This window comes from Oncorhynchus kisutch, linkage group LG20 (genome assembly GCF_002021735.2).
Source record: "Oncorhynchus kisutch isolate 150728-3 linkage group LG20, Okis_V2, whole genome shotgun sequence".
Lineage (NCBI taxonomy): Eukaryota > Metazoa > Chordata > Actinopteri > Salmoniformes > Salmonidae > Oncorhynchus > Oncorhynchus kisutch.
This window is the reverse complement of record NC_034193.2, coordinates 42,756,347-42,777,361: the sequence shown is the minus strand read 5'-3', so window position 1 is coordinate 42,777,361 and position 21,015 is coordinate 42,756,347. Positions and strand designations below refer to the sequence as shown.

The window sequence follows — 21,015 nt, the reverse complement described above, 5'->3', positions numbered from 1 at the left end:
TGGTCACTCTGGTTAAGAGCATCTGCTAAATGACAAAAATGTAAATTTCTTAAGTTACTTTCTAAATGTAATCTGTTATGGTTACTAGTTACCTGTTCAAAATTGTAAAAAGCAACAACTTTTGGATTACAGTAACGTAATCTGATTACTTTGGATTCATTTCCCCTTAAGAGGCAATAGAAGACAAAAAGGATACATCAAAGGCATTTGGTGTCATCATAACGGTCTCTGACTTGTGGTCAGACTCAAACTTGCACTTTTTTCAATGCGGACTTGAATGTCATTGAGAAAACAGAAAGGTGTCCATGAATTTTTTCGCTTAAGAACCAGCAACCTCTTTATACCCCCTTAAAAGCAGGATTGGGGACTAACTGATTACATGTAATCACTTACATTTCATCTGATTACAAAACAAACTAACCTGTTACACTACCAGCAAAAATATTGTAATCAGATACTTTTGAAAAACTAGATTTCTACTTGGGTTACTTTTAAATTCACTTTTTCTTTTGTGTGCCTGAGATCCAATTGCACAAGACAGTGAGAGACTGGACTTATCTTAACTGGAGCCAGGGAAGGAGCTAAGGCACACTTATCTGTACTTCCAGACCAGTAGGATTCTATTCCATGTCTAAACTCCGATAAGGGACTGCTAGCTGGCAAGTATCATTGGTTGTTATCAATTAAAAGGTCTCTCTTTATACCGAGGCTTTCTTGACCTTTAACCATAGACAAACCAATCTCACGGCAAACAGAGAAACAGTTAACAACAGTTAAGACCTCTATTCAATCTGTCTCGCTGAAGTGTTACAGATTGCACAATAGAATTGTAAAAGGTCATTTCCCATTGAGCCGAGGATATGCAGCATTTATGGTGAGTAGAAACACTGCCATATAATTTCAATCACGCTGTAACGCTGAACTTCCGTGATACGAATTGAATACATCCCCGGATCTGATTTTATCCAGAATATTCATGAAATACCAAACAAAGAATAAATACAAGGATTCAGAATGAAAAACAAAATGTAGCAAGCAGCACCTCAAATCTCAGGCTTAATTAAGTCTATGAAAAATGTTTGAATCATCTCTTTGCTATGAAATTCATATCAGGACTGATTTTCACATCACACAAGACACTCACTCCTCAAGAGGATTTTTTTTGAAGCGGTCTGGTGAGAAGGACAATATGCCTGATAAAAGTGTTATATTTATTTAAAGAAAACATTCCAGATCAACTGATATGGTAATGACGACATGTCTATTTGACACATTTGTTTTACACAATACATGTAGAACTCCACAACGAGAGCATGAACATTAACACAAACATGAAAACACAAACCAAGTGTTGTTGTGTATTTGGTTTATTTGACTGACTTCATCTCCTGCCTTATAAACCAGTCAGCAAAGCAGTCTACCGTCACAGAGAAACACCTGATTGCTTTCATTTCTCCTTCTACATCTTCAAAGTTTAGTTTTGTTTCCATATCTAAAATGTTAAAACTCAAAGCAGGATAACTAGAGATGTGATTCTGAGCATGGCTGACAGACAGCGTTGTGGGGTTTTTGCTGAAGGTGTCAGTGATAGCAGTGAAGGCTGCAGTACCTCCTCCGTACCCTACAGGGGGAGCTACTGAGCGTAGTGAGGCTTGGTTATGACAGAGTGCGCAGCCGCTTATGCTGAATGCATGGCATGTGTTACCGGTTACCGTGACCGGTTCAGTCCACAGGCAAAGCATTATTGTCCATTCCTTTCTAGGGTGAAAGCCAAGCTGAGGACTTTAGAGGCAAAAAGGTGAGGGGAGAGTCCAGGGGGGGGGGGGGTACTGTACGAGGAGAGACACCGTGTGGGTGAGAGCGTCTGTGAATGGGGGAGAAACAGCCCTCTCCCATCTCACCATCCCACTGAGGTCCAAGGCAAACAAACACCAGCAAATTAAAAATATATAAAATTACAAAAGTGGGAAAAAAAACAACCCCAAAAAATCAAAGAAAAACAGGAAGGTAATACAGAGCAAACCCAAAAAGCGACCCCTAATAGAGGCACATTAATGGCGATACCGCACTTGGAGCGAGTGTTGACCAGAGGGGTAACCCTTGTTAAAAAAAAAAAAAAAAAGGCACCTCCGGACTCACTGAACTGATTTTGACCATCTAAGTTCGTCATATCAAGAGTAACGTCAGACCTCTGTGAGTCTACCACGCAGAGACGGCGCGGTATTATGGGGTATCTCGTGGCTCATGAGGTACCTGAGCTAGCGTTGGAGGTTGACAGGAGAGCTGTGGCTTTTGACAACAAAGACACTGAACTGAAGAAGTGCTATGGAGCGTTACTGTGTATTTACCAGTGCACTGTATTACACAAAGGTCTGAAGTCACTCCTGTTTTTTGACCCAACTTCTCTATCCCAATCTTCTTGAAACTCCCTTTCCGCTAAAATAAAAAAAAATAAAAAAACCAAACAAAGATAGAAGAAAATTGCCAGACTTTCCTCCAAAATGTGTAGCGGATAGCAGGTAGAAGGTTGGCACACAGGGGAAAGGGCTGCCTGGGGACAGTCCATACACAGTTCTACAGTCCTCATAAGCCTGTGTGCGAGGACGCAGAAAAGTAGCAGCAGAACCCCACCCCCCCGGGGATGCAGTGGGCGCTGTGTTTCTTCTTGTCCAGCCTGGGAGTGCTTCTGGCTGGGGTCTGTAGGAAAGACTGGGGATGGGCATGGGCCAAGCGGGCCTCAGCCAGGACTCTGGAATCGATACTTCAGGACCCCAGCAAACTGCTCCATGTCTCCCAGTGCTGGGGCTTCTCAGGCGGGTATGGTTCAGCCGATGAGTGGGGGGACAGGGGGGGTGGGTCTGGAGCAGCAGAAGCTTGGAGGCTGTAGAGAGCTCCAAGCTAATTCATTATTGCTTTGCAGGTAGGGCAGACAGGTAGCATCAGTCTTGGGATTAGAGCTGAGCAGTAGTCACCAATTGCACTAAGGACACAGGGTAAGCCTGTGGGCATAGGACAATGGAGATGAATGGCAAAGGTTGGTGAGTTTAGAACAATTGGGCGAGGGCACAGGGATGCAAGGAGATCTGGTTAGTCCTACAGTATAGCATGGTAGTGGACATCTGTATGGGCATGGGTTTGTGTCCAAGGCAGTGGGCCAACTTTGGGCCCATCTGTGCTCTGTTCTACATTTCACTTTCTCACACACCAGAAGCGCCCCGTAGTCCGCCATCTTGTGAGCGAACAGTGAGAGCAAGTCTACTGGCTACAGCGGGGGGGGGGGGGGAGAGGGGCTTCAATAAGGGTCGTGCGGGTGTCCGTGAGCCACAGCCTTCAGGCCCAGAGTCGTGTGTGAGAGAGGGTATTGTCTATCTCTCGATAACCTCTTGACCCCGATGCATAGAGGTCATAGAAAGGTAAACGTAGAGGTCATTCAGGTAGCGACACCGCCCGTCTCCCCCAGCCAAGGCTGGAACCTTTAAAATAGACCTATTATTCATCTCTGCATACACGCAATTAAATATACACGCTCCTCAGCACTGCCAAGTCTACAATCAATAGCCTCATAATAAAGAATTTGAATAAAACGATCAAGAATAATAATATAAGTCAACATCATAACATGAGTTTGTCAGCAGCCATCACTATAGGACATTCAGGGGTGGTAACAATTGCATATGTACATTAGAAGTCATTTACATCCTGGCTCCGAGGGGAGAGAGGTCAGGGGTCAAAGGTAAAGTTCGAGGGGGGGGGGGTTTGGGGTTATCTGAGCCTCTTCTCCGCTGAGTAGATGGACATGTAGTAGTCGTTGCTGCCCACCGCCAGGTGGGGCTGTTGGGAGACAGAGAGAAAGAGAGAGAATATAACAGACGCATAAAGACGGGTGTAAAAACTTTCCTTTTCCAAATAATTTTGTGTAATTAGGTGTGATGAAACGACATGTGCAGTTTAGTAGGTTTCGCAGAGTATAGTTTAAGAGACATAGGGATGACTCCTTGTACCCACGCAATTCCAACTCGTTCACTTCAACACATTATTCACCCAAGTAGTTCCCATGTTACGCTATCTAGTTGGGATTCAGACTATGAATGAAGAGAGTAAGAATGCCATAGTACCCAGTAGGGATGGAAGGCCAAACAGCTGATGGCCCCGATCCTTTGGCCCATGAAACCGTCATAATACTTGATGTTGCTGATCACGTCACCGTTGGAGTTGTACACGGCTATGAACTGGTTCATCGATCCACTGGGGAGAGGATGGAGAGAACGAGAGGATGAAGGAAAAAGTGAGAAATTAGCTTCATAGCTGCTAGACCAAATGTAGCAAAACGTTGAAATCGTCAGACCCCCCCCACCTTTCACACGTCTAATTCCTCAAAGTGAGTTTAGACCAAAGAGTTTGATAGAGGGCTAAAACAGGTTACACAAACCTACAGTCCTCTAACGAACTCTATGGTTTAGACCATTTACGAAGGCCCTTCCTGCCGCGTGCCGTAAACCTGTGAACTCACCAGGCGAACAGGTTGGCCTGCGGATGGATGTCCAGCGCCGTTAACCCCTTCACCGTCTGCAGCACGTTCACAGAGTCCGGCGACCGCAGCTCGAAGAACCGCACGTCTCCATCGACACTGGGGAGGAGGACGAAGGAGTCCAAACAGTACATGACATGTCATCACAGCCATTTAGATCTACAGGAAGTAGGGCCGCTGGTCTTGGACCGGGCCACAGACGGGCGAGAGAACTAGAGCGTGTGAGAGAGTCAAGAGAAGTTGTTCGACCATATCGGGACACCCGACCGTCACAGAGATAATCCAATCAACCAATCAACCGTTGAAATCACTCATCAACGAGCACTACCTGACACTAATGACTTTGCCGTCCGTCTGCTTCTGCAGGTGGGCCTTGACCACCCAGGACGAGTGTTCCCGGTACGTCATCACACGACTGTGGGGAGACAGAGAGGAAAAGCGTCATCAACTTTAGTCCACCTACAACCGTGTCGCTGTTCACGGGAGGGGCAGAGGGAGATGTGAAAAGTATGCAGCGTGGGTGGAGGGACTCCCACACAGTTATCAACATGCAAGACGCCACACAGTGTAAAAGTGACCAGTGTTTGAGAATTTAAAGCAGTGCCGTTATGTTATCAACCAAATGTATTTATGAAGCCCTTTTTACATCAGATGTCACACAAAGTACTATACAGAAACCCAGCATAAAACCCCAAACAGTAAGCAAGGCTGTAGTGTGTGTATATGGCCATTGGGTGTCGCCCTAAGTACATGGGTATAAGCACTATTGGACAGCCCATCTCCATGGTAACAGCATCCTTGTGTGACTGAGGCACTGTGATTGAAGATTGAGGAGGAAAGTTGCCCCTAAGCACAGATCCATGCTCTAGATGACCTAACCCCAAATCCTAGCTTTAAGAAGTCGAAAACAAAATCTGACCCTGGGCCAGCAGTAAGAAGCAAACAGAACACCAAAGTGAGGACCAAAGCCTATCCCTGTTCCCTTGGAGAAAATAGTGACACACTCTGTGTAAGAGTGTGCATGATTGTGTGTGTGTGCCTGAGTGTGCATGTGACGCGTGTGTTTGCTTAGCCCCCTACTGGTTTTAAAGGAGAGCACATAGGGGACGGGTGCTACAGTCTCAGTGCCTGAGGGGAAGCACTTAAATTAACATTAACATTAATTAAAGATTTATGGGACACTATGGCTTAATTGCCCTGTTTTCTTTTTTTTAGGGGGGGGGGGGGGGGGCATTAGAAGATGCACACGACCGTGTGGATGCAGGATGTGGCAGGAGAGCTGGGAGCTCCACAGATGAATATAGCAAAACTCACTTTATGAACAACTCAATGAAATGACAGTGATATGAGTCATAAAATAAACAGCCAGTTTATTAGGTACACCACCCCGTTCACGAAAATGGATCGCTCCCACAGAGTCAGTCAGTCTCGTGGCCTTGGCTTGCTATAGAAAGCAGGCAGACAGACATTGAGGCATTCAGTCACTGTTCAATTGAATGTCAGAATGGACTAAAAGAGTGACCTAAGCGACTTTGAGCGTGGTATGATCATGGTGCCTCAGTATCTCAGAACGGCCACCCTCCTGGGTTTTGTACACACGACAGTGTCTAGGGTTTATCGACAATGGCGGACAAACAAAAAACATCCAGTCAGCGGCAGTCCTGTGGGCGAAAACAGCTCGTTGATGAGAGGGGTTGAAGGAGAATGACAAGCTAACAGGCGGACCACAAAGACAAATAATGGCGCAGTACAACAGTGGTGTGCAGAACGGCATCTCGGAATGCACGACTCAATCTGCGTGTGGAGCGTTTCTGACACCTTGGAGAATGCCCCGAAGAATTCAGGTTGTTTTGGAGGCAAAGTGGAGTTCCACCCGGTACTAGATTGGTGTACCTAAAACTGTCTGGTAAGTGTATATGAGATGACTAAGAAAAAAATGTTTAACAGCTTTACCTATTTTGCTTTGCCCATACGATTTTACAGTGTGTCTGATGATAACTAAGGGGATTTTTAAAAAAAGCACTCCTGCATAAAATATATCCGATGCTAATGAGCGCTTCATCAAACATTAAGACACACAGCTTCTCTTTGTGCTACTGGGAATAAGCGACCCTATGATTAGTAATGAATTAGGAAGATTAGAAGCCCATTCACATTTACCTCCAGTCACATTTTAGACAGAATAAGAATAATGTGATGAGGTACATGTGCGTTGCAGGGATGATTCTCATTGTTGAAGCCTTATGAAAGTCAAGGTGTGGAGGCAGCATTAAAAGTTTGTGTCTGCGTTTGTGTGAGCGTGTGTGTGTGTGTGTGACCACTCACCACTCGTTGGCGCCCATCCTCCTGTCATAGAGGCGGACCGAGCCGTCGCCCAGCCCCGCTGCGATGAGGGACCGCTGTGAGTCACATGATAGGCTAGTCACACAGCTGTCTGCCCCCGTTGGGATGTCCTGGTAGACACACACACACACAATTAGTTCAAGCAATGTGAAAAAGAAAAAAAGGTAATCACAGTCGTTGCCATGACATAACGAACGTTGGTGGTTGTCACGGCGCTCATTAAACTGGCTAACAACTCGATCAAATCACGTCTACAGCTGATGGAGAACGTCGTCTGTGTTCTGCCGTCAATACAGCCAGAGACAGGGCAGGGCTCGCATACCTACCATACTACTGTCTGTCCAATAAAGGGTTAACAGGTTGAATGGAAATACAACCGATAATGTTGAGCCAGGTGCTGAATACCAGGATGCATTCAGTGCCTTCAGAAAGTATTCATACCCCTGGACTTATACCACATTTTGTTACGTCACAGCCTGAATTCAAAATGTACATTATTCTGTACAGGCTTCCTTCTTTCCACTCGGTCACTTAGGTTAGTATTGTGGAGTTAACTACAATGTTATCGATCCATCCTCAGTTTTCTCCTGTCACAGCCATTAGACTCTAACTGTTTTAAAGTCACCATTGACCTCATGGTGAAATCCCTGAGCGGTTTCCTTCCTCTCCAGGAACTGCATGAGGAAGAAAGCCTGCATCTTTGTAATGACTGGGTGTATTGATACACCATCCAAAGTGTAATAAATAATTTCACCATACTCAAAGGGATATTCAAGGTCTGCTTTGTTTTTTACCCATCTACCAATAGGTGCCTTTCTTTGCGAGGCATTGGACAACTTCCCTGGTCTTTGTGGTTGAATCTGTGATTGAAATTCACTGCTAGACTGATAATCGTATGTGTGGGGTACAGAGATAGGTAGTAGTCATTCAAAAATCATGTAAAACACTATCATTGCGCACAGAGTGAGTCCATGCAACTTATTTGTTAAGCACATTTTCCCTCCTGAGCGTATTTAGGCTTGCCATAACAAAGGGGTTAAATAATTACTCCAGACATTTCAACTTTTCATAAAAAATACATATGTAAAACATTCTAAAAACATAATTCCACTTTGTGAAATACCTCACAGGCCAGTGACACACAATCTCAATTGAATCCATTTGAAATTCCGTCTGTAACACAACAAAATGTGGAACAAGTCTAGGGGTATGAATACTTTCTGAAGGCACTGTAAAAACCGATACGTAAGAAAGCAGGGGAAAGTATCCACAGTCCCACAGAATGTCATAACGCTCCCAATGGATCTATTGGATTTGAGGTTTGTCCCCTGAGAAATCATGGACGTGCAATAGGCAACTGTGACATTTCAAAAACATTGCCATCGATAAACAGGCTAGTTATGAACCACTGTGTGTTCTCGTCACCTGGACCTTCATCTCCCTCTCCGTGTCCCAGATCCTGATGACCCTCACGTCTCCAGAAGTCATCAGCAGCCCCGTCTCCTGCTCCCAGTCCACCACCATCCCTGCACCTAAGAGGACAACGGTTAGTAACACACACACACAGACAGAAAGATTACAAGGGAGCACACACACTGAGTCAACTGTGGGTCAAATGAAAGGTCACTGTCTGACACCAGCCATCAGGATATCACTAATACCTATCCAACCCTAAGGTTAGAGGGCTAGGGGTCGATTTGGAAGTGGACAAAAAGCCTTTCAGACGGTTGCCAACCCTGTGACTCACAACAGGCTGAGATTAAAAGACCCACTCATCTAGGGCGGCGCACAATTGGCCCAGTGCCGGATTAGGGGAGGGTTTAGCCTTGGCGGGGGGGGGTTACTTGACTCATCGCACTCTGTCTCTTTGTGGCGGGCCGGGTGCCTGGACATCAGGTGAACCGTGTTTCCTCCGACACACTGGTGCGGCTGGCTTTCGGGGTCAAGCGGGCGGGTGTTAAGGAGCGCGGCTTGGCGGGTCAGGTTTCGGGGGACGCGTGACTCCACCTTCGCCTCCCGAGCCCGTTGGGGAGTTGCAGTGATGAGACATGATCGAAATTGGGTAGGGGGATTAAAAAGTGGGTAAAAAAAATAATAATAATCAAATGAGAAAAGACCAACTCCTCCACCAGATGTTGCTACTGGCAGGCAGCAGTGACAGGTTCTCACACCCAGAGAGAGAGAGAGAGCGAAAGGAGAACGAGAGGAGCCCTCAGCACCTCCATATGCTGCTACCGAGTGTGTGACACCCGGCAGAGGGCCGGGGGCGTAGCCTAACCTTGACAAACAGGCAAAGACTGGCAGAGGGAGACTGCTTCCCAGAGTGTTGTACTTGTGCTGTGTGATAGACAGGTGTGGAGAGGAACATGGGATAACTCTGAAAACACACACTGTATAAACACACACACACAGCTTCTCTTCCTACTTTTCCTCCTCCTCCGACATATGATCTCCTTCCTCTGTTCCATCAGTCTGGTCCAAATCCCTCACAGCCCTGTTTCAAAGCCCCAGTGTGGGCTAGCTCTGGCGTCACAGCTACGCGGGCTGTTAGCTAGCTCAGGCTCACATGCAGACGCGTGGGGGAACACTTCACAGAGTGTACTCAGCCACCCACAGAGCTGGGACCCTCACACACACAAACTTCTGTGATTCCCCCGTTGCACACACTAACACACGTGCACACGCTCACACACAAGCACACTCGCAGAACGACTGACCCCATTCAGAGACTGAGGGAGAAGAGGAGGCATTCCTTTGAAGTCCGGAGCTCTGTGTTAGTGAGAAATTCCCATCTCTGGTTGATGGGGAGAGAAAGCGAGTGCAGCAGAGAAACCCTAAACTTGTTTATTCTTACTATTCCAGGCAGATAGTACAAAAGTCGATGAATACAAGGGTTGGAAACCCCAAACATTTCCAATCATTTTGATCTGAACAGAAGCACAATATTGTTTTAGTTCCATTCCAATGTTCCGACCAGCATAATAAAGTTCTGAACCGGTTCGAACCAGAAGTACCGGTTTATATATACACAGAATAAAAATATAAACTCAACATGTAGTGTTGGTCCCATGTTTCATGAGCTGAAATAAACGATCCCATTCATTTTCCGTGTGCACAAGAAGCTTATTTCTCGCAAATTTTGTGCACAAATGTATTTACCTCCGTATTAATAAGCATTTCTTTTTTGCCAAGATAATCCATCCATCTACCTGACAGACCTTGCCTATAAATAAGAGAATAAGAGAACAAAACGGTCCACCCCATCTCGCTCGCTTTCTCTCTTTCCATCCCATCTTTGTTATACTCCCACTCCTCCACCACCTCAGGTTTTCCTCCACCTCTCTTTTTGCTCCAGTAGCTCCATACAGTTAAACCGTAACCAACTCCACTCAAAAACATCTCTCAGGCGTCAAAAGATGTCCCTTGCTTCAGGTCACCTTGGGGTCAAACACATTGAGTTCATTCACAGACTCTATAGGCCACTAGTCAACTTCCCTAAAATGACAGAATCAATCCCAGTTCCCTACGGCAGCCTAACCAGTGAGGCAGGGATTTGAGAAGTCCACACAGAAATCAATAGCGCCATTGTGTATGGAGATGTGTGACTGAGGGAGTGGATGAGGGAGTGCAGCCTAGGCATTGCTGCCTCGTCATAATCGGATTCTCGGGGTTTCTTCTTATACACAGGGGAATACCTCCTCGAATATATACTCTACCCCTCTCCCTCATTCTCACACTGTCCCTCTCTAACCTCCATCTCAAATTCCCTCCCAACTGGAGGCCCATTGTTCTCCTTAATAACGACTACAAAAGCAGGTAATGATTTAGTTAGCATTAGCATAATGTATAATTGAATGGATATTCGGGGCTGCCTGTGCGTGGGTGTTGCTGGTGCGTATATGTGCTAGCTGAGGTTAGCCCTACAGTTAGTGTTTGCATAAACTAGCTTCAGCGGTCTCCAGTGGCTACGATAGCCCCATTCCACTACTCACCTCTGCCCCTGGCTCTACTTCCCTAATCCCCTTCTCTCTATAGCTCTCCTTATATGTCCCTCAGTGTCACGTTATATTTCCATCACTTGTTCTTTCGCTCTAGGGGACGAGCACTGCCTCTGCATTCCACACCATTAATCACCTGTTGATGGACTGGCTCTCACACGCCGCAGGTTATTAAAGACTGCGCGCCGACTTCACACTTCCCTCCTCTCTCTCTTTTATTCCCTTAATCGTGTTTGCTTTGAAAGTGTCCTCCGGGACCCAGGTGATGGAATTAACTAGGACTACGCTGCACAAGCCTGTAGTTACCGATGAGGCCGTCACCATGTATGGGGTTGATTTGATGGGCACGGACACCGGTAGTTTATGACGCTTTTGGCGCTAGGCTAGTTAACTTGTGAGCTGACGAGAGGAAAAAAGCTCTAGAGTGGAACCTGTATTTAACCTGTATTACAGGCTAAGGGACTCTGTTAGAGCAGTGATGACTAAAAAACCTTGGCACAGTTATTTGGGTTGGGTCCAGAGTCGCTGAGACATCTGAGCCTTCTCTCATATTCAGTCTCTGTTTTAGTTTCTGTTGTCCCCCTCCGTCTGTTCCTCTCCTAGTCCCTCTTTGTCTGTCTGCCCCCCCCTTCCCTCTGTTCCACACTCTCCCTCTCTGTGTACTTATCCTCTTTTAGTCCTGCATCTCCCAGCCACTACCTCCCAGAGGCCTTTTTAACAAGCCTCCAGCCATCCAGTGTACGTGGAGTAGGACTGCCCTACTTTCACTCAAACTTCCCCAGTCTCGTCAGAAAAAAAAATCGAATGAAAAACTTCCTCAAGCTGCTGCAGTAGAACGAGAGGAGAGATAGACGAGAGAGAATGAGAGAGGGGGAGAGAGCAATATGTTATAAACGACATCTGCATGAGAACTTAATTAGGTCTGCGCTCTGTCTGTGTGGACGGGAAGTCGATGTGGGTCTCCCTCTCCGGAATGCTAAACAAACACTAATGATAACTCCACAGGGTGTAATGAGGGCTGAGAGGGAGACGGCGCTGCTCCACAACAGATAGAAATAAACAGCACCCAAACAGGCAGGCAAGGCTCTCCCTCTCTCACCCATCTCTCTCACCCCTCTCTCACTTTCCTCCTCTCTCGGTCAACCCCACACTTTCTCTCCCTATCCCATCCATCTCTCTACCTCTACCCTCCCTCCCAATCTCTATAGTCTTCTCTCCGACACAGTTTGCATGCCAATTCAGCTGCAGGGGAAAAACCCAAGTCTGGACAAAGACAGTTTTAAGGCCCCTTTGCTTGGCTGTGGAGGGAACTAATCACAGGTACTGTAGGGAACTAAATCATGTTTACTGAGGCCTCAGGGCTAGAGGAAGGAGGTCCATTAGTTCTACTATCAACATCCCACATAACCAGCAGGCCTCTAATTATACAAATTAGATGATTGAGGATGCCCCCCCCCAAAAAAAATCTGTTGTAACCCATATGGGGGTGCCGTGTTGACAGTTGTAAGACTAAATGGGGGTTCCCTGTAATTCCAACCCTGCAACGATACTGGGCCGATAGAACCAGAAACAGCAAGTTCACGCTGCAGTTGAAGCATTGCTCTAACTACGTCTACACATACTGTTTTTGTGTTCATTTATTCATAAGGGTCAAACGATGCAAAAACAATTCCTGAAAACTAAAATGACAATCACGCTCTATCTGTGTGTGAAAGCTTATAGTTCAAACTACACAGTTGTCTGGGCAGAGTTTGTCACCCTTCATGTCTGTTTTGTCCTGGTAGGAATACACGATACCAAGCTTTGGCCTGTGGAGAGAGGGATACTGAAGAAAGGGAGGCCTGGGGGGGGGCGAGGAAGGATTGTCGAATGGAGGGATGGACGGGTCAGGTAACAGGAGGAAGAAGTAGTGCAGGGGCAGACTGCTGGAGTCAGGCGAGAGGGAAAGACGGCAGCAGCACTCACCTCCCTGTCCCTTACTCCTGTCAAGATAGATGGAGACCCGCCTGGCCAGACCTGCAAGGGGAGGAGCAGAAAGGAGGAGGGAGATAGGGAGCCGCCGGGGAGAGGGGAAGGAGAGTCAGAAGCACATCAGCCCCAGCACGTCATACTGTTAAGCAAGGACCCCCCACATGCACAGACACACACACTCTGACGCATACACGCAGTCTCGCACACGCACTCTCTCTGTGCATTAGTTTGTGCGAGTCTGACAGACAGACACAATGAGCAGTGGAAGAACAAGGCCACAGTTTCCCCAGCATGACATCTTCCAAATTAACACCACGGACAAGCCCGGATCAAAAACAGAGAGATATTCCACGACTCAACTACTGGCTGTGCATTTAAAGCAGGCTCCAGATAGCTACACTCCATCTTAAATCATATATGCACCCTATGGCCTTGGCCAAAAGTAGTGCACTATATAGGGAATAGGGTGCCATTTGGGATGCAGATTATATCTCACCTAAAAGCCTGGAGGGCAGAAGAGTCTAAATCCCCTGTACCACAGGGAGGACGAGTGTGTGTGTGTGTGCACCTTGTTGAATACACGTGGTGTTGGTGTTCACGTATGTGAGTGTGAATGAGTGTGTATGTGCACAGTAGAGGTCGACCGATTAATCGGAATGGCCGATTAATTAGGGCCGATTTCAAGGTTTCATAACAATCGGAAATCGGTATTTTTGGACAATTTTTTAAAACACTTTTATTTCATCTTTATTTAACTAGGCAAGTCAGTTAAGACACATTCTTATTTTCAATGACGGCCTAGGAACAGTGGGGTAACTGCCTCGTTCACGGGCAGAACGACAGATTTCCCCTTGTCAGCTCGGGCGATCCAATCTTGCAACCTTACAGTTAACTAGTCAAACGCAATAGCAACCTGTCTCTCGTTGCTATTTGAATGCAGTAAGCCAAGGTAAGTTGCTAGCTAGCATTAAACTTATCTTATAAAAAACAATCAATCAATCATAATCACTAGTTAACTACACATGGTTGATGATATTACTAGATATTATCTAGCGTGTCCTGCGTTGCATATAATCTGACTGAGCATACAAGCATACAAGTATCTAAGTACTGAGCGGTGGTAGGCAGAAGCAGGTGCGTAAACATTCATTCAAACAGCACTTTCGTGCGTTTTGCCAGCAGCTCTTCGGTGTGCATCAAGCATTGAGCTGTTTATGACTTCAAGCATATCAACTCCCGAGATGAGGCTGGTGTGACCGAAGTGAAATGGCTGGCTAGTTCGCGTGCGCTAATAGCGTTTGAAACGTCACTCACTCTGAGCCTTGGAGTGGTTCTGCAAGGGTAATGCTGCATCGAGGGTGGCTGTTGTCGTTGTGTTCCTGGTTCGAGCCCAGGGAGGAGCGAGGAGAGGGACGGAAGCTATACTGTTACACTGGCAATACTAAAGTGCCTATAAGAACATCCAATAGTCAAAGGTTAATGAAATACAAATGGTGTAGAGGGAAATAGTCCTATAATTCCTATAATAACTACAACCTAAAACTTCTTACCTGGGAATATTGAAGACTCATGTTAAAAAGAACCACCAGCTTTCATATGTTCTCATGTTTTGAGCAAGGAACTTAAACGTTAGCTTTCTTACATGGCACATATTGCACTTTTACTTTCTTTTCCAACACTTTGTTTTTGCATCATTTAAACCAAATTCAACATGTTTCATTATTTATTTGAGGCTAAATGGATTTTATTGATGTATTATATTAAGTTAAAATAAGTGTTCATTCAGTATTGTTGTAATTGTCATTATTACAAATAAATAAATAAAAATTGGCCGATTAATCGGTACCGACTTTTTTGGGCCTCAATCAGTATCGGCTTTGAAAATCATAATCGGCCGACCTCTAGTACACAGAGTACAAAACGTTAAGAACAGCCTCATACTATTGAGTTTCCCTCCCTTTTGCCCTCAGAACAGCCTCAATTCGTAGCGGCATGGACTCTACGAGGTGTCAAAAGTGTTCCACGGGGATGCTGGCCCATGTTGAGTCCAATGCTTCCTACAGTTGTGTCAAGATGGCTGGATGTCCTTTGGGTGGTGGACCTTTCTTAAGACACGCGGGAAACAGTTGAGCGTGAAAAACCCAGCAGCGTTGCAGTTCTTGACACACTCAAATCGGTGCTCCTGGCACCTACTACCATACCCGTTTCAAAGGCACTTACATCTTTTATCTTGCCCATTCATCCTCTGAATGACACAATCCATATCTCACTTGTCACAAGGCTTAAAAATCCTACTTTAACCTGTCTCCTCACCTTCATCTACACTGATTGAAGAGGATTTAACAAGTGACATCAGTAAGGGATCATAGCTGTCACCTGGATTCATCTGGTCAGTCTGTCATGGAAAGAGCATGTTTTGCACATGAATGTGTGTGTGTCCGTACTGCAATACAACAGGACTAACTGCATATAGCATAGTGACAATTAACACCAACTATTACATTGTGGGGGAGCTGGCAGCCTTGTTCTGCTAGAGGAAGATGAAACATTAAACCAACATAAAGTCAACGTAGCAGGAAAGTAGCAGGCCAGAGTTAGAAGACCTCAATGAAAGGAGGCAAAACGACGAGGAATAGCACCCGACAAGCTACTGGTTGGAGGGGAGAGCCTGTGTTATGGAGATGGGGGAGATTTGGAATGTGTGTGTTTGTGCTTCTGAAGCAGTTACAAATCGGTGCCAACGATGATCTCACGATGGCATCTGTTCATTTGAACGGCGCTAGCTGTGTCAACGCAAGCTTGAGCTGCGCAGACACTCTCCACCTCCAAGGTGAAGTGGTGGCTACCCTGCTAAATCCTGATTGCGGTATACCTGACAGCTCTCCCTGTGACGCTAGTTAAGTGTGTCGCCTCTCAGCAGGTACCCTGAGCAGGGACGCAGCTCATCTTTGTCAAGGGGGGACACACAGAACACACACACTCATAAGAATATTATTCATTTTTTATTTGACCTTTATTTAACTAGGCAAGCCAGTTAAGAACAAATTCTTATTTTCAATGATGGCCTAGGAACAGTGGGTTATAACTGCCTTGTTCAGGGGCAGAACGACAGATTTGTACCTTGTCAGCTCGGGGATGCGATCTTGCAACCTTTCGCTTACTAGTCCAATGCTCGAACCACTAGGCCACGCTGCCGCCCCAGAGCGTCTCTAACGTCCTACACACCCACCACAGACAACAAGTGAATGTGATACAGCTATGTACTGAATGTCATACAACAGCTCGTCCTTGGCCTGTATGTACTCACACACTTCTTATATTTCTACTTCCGTACATTTTAGTTACAGTTGTTTATTCATATACTGGATTCCTGACATAGCTCAACTCTTAGTATATCTACTGCTGTACATAGCATTCTTCGCATATCTCGAGGATATTCATCTGGTGTACATTTTTTTATTTTACCTTTATTTTACTAGGCAAGTCAGTTAAGAAGTCAGTTAAGAACAAATTCTACGTATAGATTGCGTCTGGATGACTGTTACAGCGCTTTTTGGGTTGTTAATTAGATTCATACCGACGCGTCTTCAATTCTTTACAGTTTACTGCATTGTTAGGAGCTAGTAACCATAAGCATTTCACAGCACCCGCGATGACATGGGCTAAACTGTGCATGCCACCAATAAACTGCGTTTTGACTTGACGCAATTCTAACTCAAGCCTAAACTGCACCAAAACTGGTGATCTGCATCCAAATAAATTCCTAGATTAGTATGAAACATTGCACATCGTCCCTGACAAATGAACGAATGAATGAATGCAGAATGAAGCAGCCAATTTCCTGCACCTGCCATCCACAAGCATAGCTGATTATACTCTCAATGGCCACATCAGAGAAATACAGAGAGGAACATGGACAAGCGATTTGCAGATGTAGAGTGGGAAATATGACGGGGGTTGGAGAATTAGTGGAAAGGGGATGTGGGGAGATGCGGGTCTGAATTCTGAGCGGGTGGGGACTTGGAATGAGTGTGGACACAGGGACTAGGTGGATTGAGGGTTTGGGGTAGTGGGGTGGATGGGAATGGGGTAAAGGTTGTATTGTGTGGCGGCGGTGGTGGTGGGACTGGGGGTAAAAACGGAGGTCGATGTGGAGGTACACTGAGGGTCTAGGGGGGGTAAATAGAGGAGGTCTAGGGGGGGTAAATAGAGGAGGTCTAGGGGGGGTAAATAGAGGAGGTCTAGGGGGGTAAATAGAGGAGGTCTAGGGGGGGTAAATAGTGGAGGTCTACGGGGGGTAAATAGAGGAGGTCTAGGGGGGGTAAATAGAGGAGGTCTAGGGGGGGTAAATAGAGGAGGTCTAGGGGGGGTAAATAGAGGAGGTCTAGGGGGGGTAAATAGAGGAGGTCTAGGGGGGGGTAAATAGAGGAGGTCTAGGGGGGGTAAATAGAGGAGGTCTAGGGGGGGTAAATAGAGGAGGTCTAGGGGGGGTAAATAGAGGAGGTCTAGGGGGGGTAAATAGAGGAGGTCTAGGGGGGGTAAATAGAGGAGGTCTAGGGGGGTAAATAGAGGAGGTCTAGGGGGGTAAATAGAGGAGGTCTAGGGGGGGTAAATAGAGGAGGTCTAGGGGGGGTAAATAGAGGAGGTCTAGGGGGGGTAAATAGAGGAGGTCTAGGGGGGGTAAATATAGGAGGTCTAGGGGGGGTAAATAGAGGTCTAGGGGGGGGTAAATAGAGGAGGTCTAGGGGGGGTAAATAGAGGAGGTCTAGGGGGGTAAATAGAGGAGGTCTAGGGGGGGTAAATAGCGTGTTCTTTACTGTGGGTGCTGGAGGAGGGCTGACCTCGGGTGGTGGGGAGCATGTCGGACAGGCCCTGCCACGCCGTCACCATCTCGGGGTTCCGCTGATCCGCAAAGTTCTTCCAGATACGCAACGCCCCGTCATCTAGAGGAGGGGGGGGGGAGAAAAAGAGAAAAAAAGAGCGAGAGCAAGAGAGAGGATGGTTGGAGAAAGGAAGGAGGGTGACCGAGAAGGAAAAGAGAAAAAGATAAAAAAAAACGTTAGATATTATCATTCAAGGTTAGAGGTCGCTAACAACTTCCATATTTACACTTGCACAAACACTTCCTCCCTTTGTGCCCATGAGAGACGAAGCATGTGCACGTGGATTTGCATTAAACACTATGGCCTCGAGCGCGTCCATGACCTAGGAGTGCCAAAAGAACACAACAGAACCACAGTCTATGGCTTGTATCCCAAAAGGCACCCTATTCCCTAGATAGTGCACTACTTTTGACCAGAGCCCTATGGGTGCACTATATAGGGAATAGGTTGCCGTTTTGGGAGGCATCCTATCCCTTAACAAATCTCTGAACAAAAGTTCTTACATTGGGTCTACAACAAAGCAACTTTCAAGCAATTTGACCTCGTCTCTTCAGCCTCTAGCCTCCTTCAACTTTACAAACTCATATGTACAATAAAATGCGCTTGTGCCTCTCCTTCAAGCCTGGCATCTTACCACTGCTTTCAAGCCTACACACACACAGACCGACAGATGAGTACACTACACACGCATCACTCAAGTCCACCACTGACCCATGGCAACACAACGCTGCGTTAACTCGGATTAATCAAATAATCCAGTATTAATAAACTCCCACAGGAAGCCGGGTTGGCCAAGTCCATCACAGCCACATCGAAGTTCAAGGCTGTGTTAATAACAGGGTCTTGTTTCTCTAGTCCTCCTGAACAGATTTGTCAAAGAATCCCTGAGCGTTCAGTTTTGAGCCACTTAGCCTAAATCAAGGCCATGTTTCAATGTAGTCTGTTCTTCCTAGAAGCAATGACTCATCGAGCTTGATCCTTCACGTCAAGGTAGGGAAGAACTTCAAAATACGGATGCATTTTGAAAGTATTCAGACAGGGCTGCAAACCAGGGTGAATGAATGACTATGTTTCAAATTACAGACAAAACCACATTACTCTATATGACTTTGGAGGTGCAAAGCATTTTAATACAGCCCTGCGATAATTAGTTTCACATGAGAAATAAAGTGAACAGAATGGTGCTCTCCAGCAATTCAATATAACGCTGCCGACTTAATTCCTTTTATACTTATTTAAGACTGCATTTGTCACCCAGGGAACAATGTGCGCGTGCTCCTGTCTGAGGATGTGAGTCAGGCGTTTGAGGCTTGCTTATTAAGGCCTCAAGGTCTAGGAGGGAGGAAACATGCACATTTATTTGCTGCAAAATGGTGTACTTTAATTGAGGCAACTTGGGTCTATTTAGTTTCTGCATTGTTCAAGATCTCTGCATTCAGTTCGATTGGGTGATGCTGAAGAGATTGACTGTTAGATATCCACACCCATGAGTATGGGTGTGGACAGAGTATAGGTGTGGACAGAGTATAGGTGTGGACAGTGTATAGGTGTGGACAGAGTATAGGTATGTACAGAGTATAGGTGTGGTCAGTGCATAGGTGTGGTCAGTGCATAGGTGTGGTCAGTGCATAGGTGTGGACAGTGCATAGGTGTGGACAGTGCATAGGTGTGGACAGTGCATAGGTGTGGACAGTGCATAGGTGTGGACAGTGCATAGGTGTGGACAGTGCATAGGTGTGGACAGTGCATAGGTGTGGACAGTGCATAGGTGTGGACAGAGTATAGGTGTGTTCAGTGTATAGGTGTGTTCAGTGTATAGGTGTGTACAGAGTATAGGTGTGGACAGAGTATAGGTGTGTAGGTATGTACAGAGTATAGGTGTGTATAGTGTATAGGTGTGGACAGTGTATAGGTGTGGACAGAGTATAGGTGTGGACAGTGCATAGGTGTGGACAGTGCATAGGTGTGGACAGTGCATAGGTGTGGACAGAGTATAGGTGTGGACAGAGTATAGGTGTGGACAGAGTATAGGTGTGGACAGAGTATAGGTGTGGACAGAGTATAGGTGTGGACAGTGTATAGGTGTGGACAGAGTATAGGTGTGGACAGTGTATAGGTGTGTACAGAGTATAGGTGTGGACCGAGTATAGGTGTGTACAGAGTATAGGTGTGGACCGAGTATAGGTGTGGACAGAGTATAGGTGTGGACAGTGCATAGGTGTGGACAGAGTATAGGTGTGTTCAGTGTATAGGTGTGTAGGTGTGTACAGTGTATAGGTGTGGACAGAGTATAGGTGTGGACAGAGTACAGGTGTGTACAGAGTATAGGTGTGTACAGGTGTGTACAGAGTATAGGTGTGGACAGAGTATAGGTGTGTACAGTGTATAGGTGTGGACAGTGCATAGGTGTGTTCAGTGTATAGGTGTGTTCAGTGTATAGGTGTGTAGGTGTGGACAGAGTATAGGTGTGGACAGAGTATAGGTGTGGACAGAGTATAGGTGTGGACAGAGAATAGGTGTGTATAGTGTATAGGTGTGGACAGTGTATAGGTGTGTACAGAGTACAGGTGTGGACAGAGTATAGGTGTGTAGGTGTGTATAGTGTATAGGTGTGGACAGAGTATAGGTGTGTACAGAGTATAGGTGTGTACAGAGTATAGGTGTGTACAGTGTATAGGTGTGTACAGAGTATAGGTGTGTACAATGTATAGGTGTGTACAGAGTATAGGTGTGTACAGTGTATAGGTGTGTACAGAGTATAGGTGTGTACAGAGTATAGGTGTGTACAGAGTATAGGTGTGTACAGAGTAGAGGTGTGTACAGTGTATAGGTGTGGACAGTGTATAGGTGTGTACAGTGTATAGGTGTGTACAGAGTAGAGGTTTGTACAGAGTAGAGGTGTGGACAGTGTATAGGTGTGGACAGTGTATAGGTGTGGACAGTGTATAGGTGTGGACAGTGTATGTGTGTGTACAGAGTATAGGTGTGTACAGAGTATAGGTGTGCACAGAGTATAGGTGTGTACAGTGTATAGGTGTGTACAGAGTATAGGTATGTACAGAGTAGAGGTGTGTACAGTGTATAGGTGTGGACAGTGCATAGGTGTGGTCAGTGCATAGGTGTGGACAGTGCGTAGGTGTGGACAGTGCGTAGGTGTGGACAGTGCGTAGGTGTGGACAGTGCATAGGTGTGGACAGTGCATAGGTGTGAACAGTGCATAGGTGTGGACAGAGTATAGGTGGGTATAGTGTATAGGTGTGGACAGATTATAGGTATGGACAGAGTATAGGTG

At 46.1% G+C, this 21,015-nt stretch overlaps 1 protein-coding gene across 7 annotated transcripts in view; it reads right to left on the bottom strand.

Moving 5' to 3' along the window:
• Positions 1–1,349: 1,349 nt before the first annotated feature.
• The window catches only part of LOC109865277 (regulatory-associated protein of mTOR), a 193,356-nt gene continuing 173,690 nt past the window's right edge, over positions 1,350–21,015 (bottom strand). For 2 of the 7 annotated variants that reach the window (XM_031799187.1, XM_031799189.1), the window contains exons 29-36: positions 17,658–17,783; positions 12,835–12,885; positions 8,297–8,403; positions 6,854–6,981; positions 4,857–4,943; positions 4,511–4,627; positions 4,116–4,245; positions 1,350–3,831 (exon numbers count right to left, since the gene is read on the bottom strand). In XM_031799187.1, the coding sequence (XP_031655047.1) occupies positions 3,763–3,831; positions 4,116–4,245; positions 4,511–4,627; positions 4,857–4,943; positions 6,854–6,981; positions 8,297–8,403; positions 12,835–12,885; positions 17,658–17,783 (815 nt within the window). In that variant the 3' untranslated portion in view covers positions 1,350–3,762. The remainder of the gene's footprint in view (positions 3,832–4,115; positions 4,246–4,510; positions 4,628–4,856; positions 4,944–6,853; positions 6,982–8,296; positions 8,404–12,834; positions 12,886–17,657; positions 17,784–21,015) is intronic. The other 5 variants (XM_031799191.1, XM_031799188.1, XM_031799193.1 and 2 more) reach the window with 3 other exon arrangements.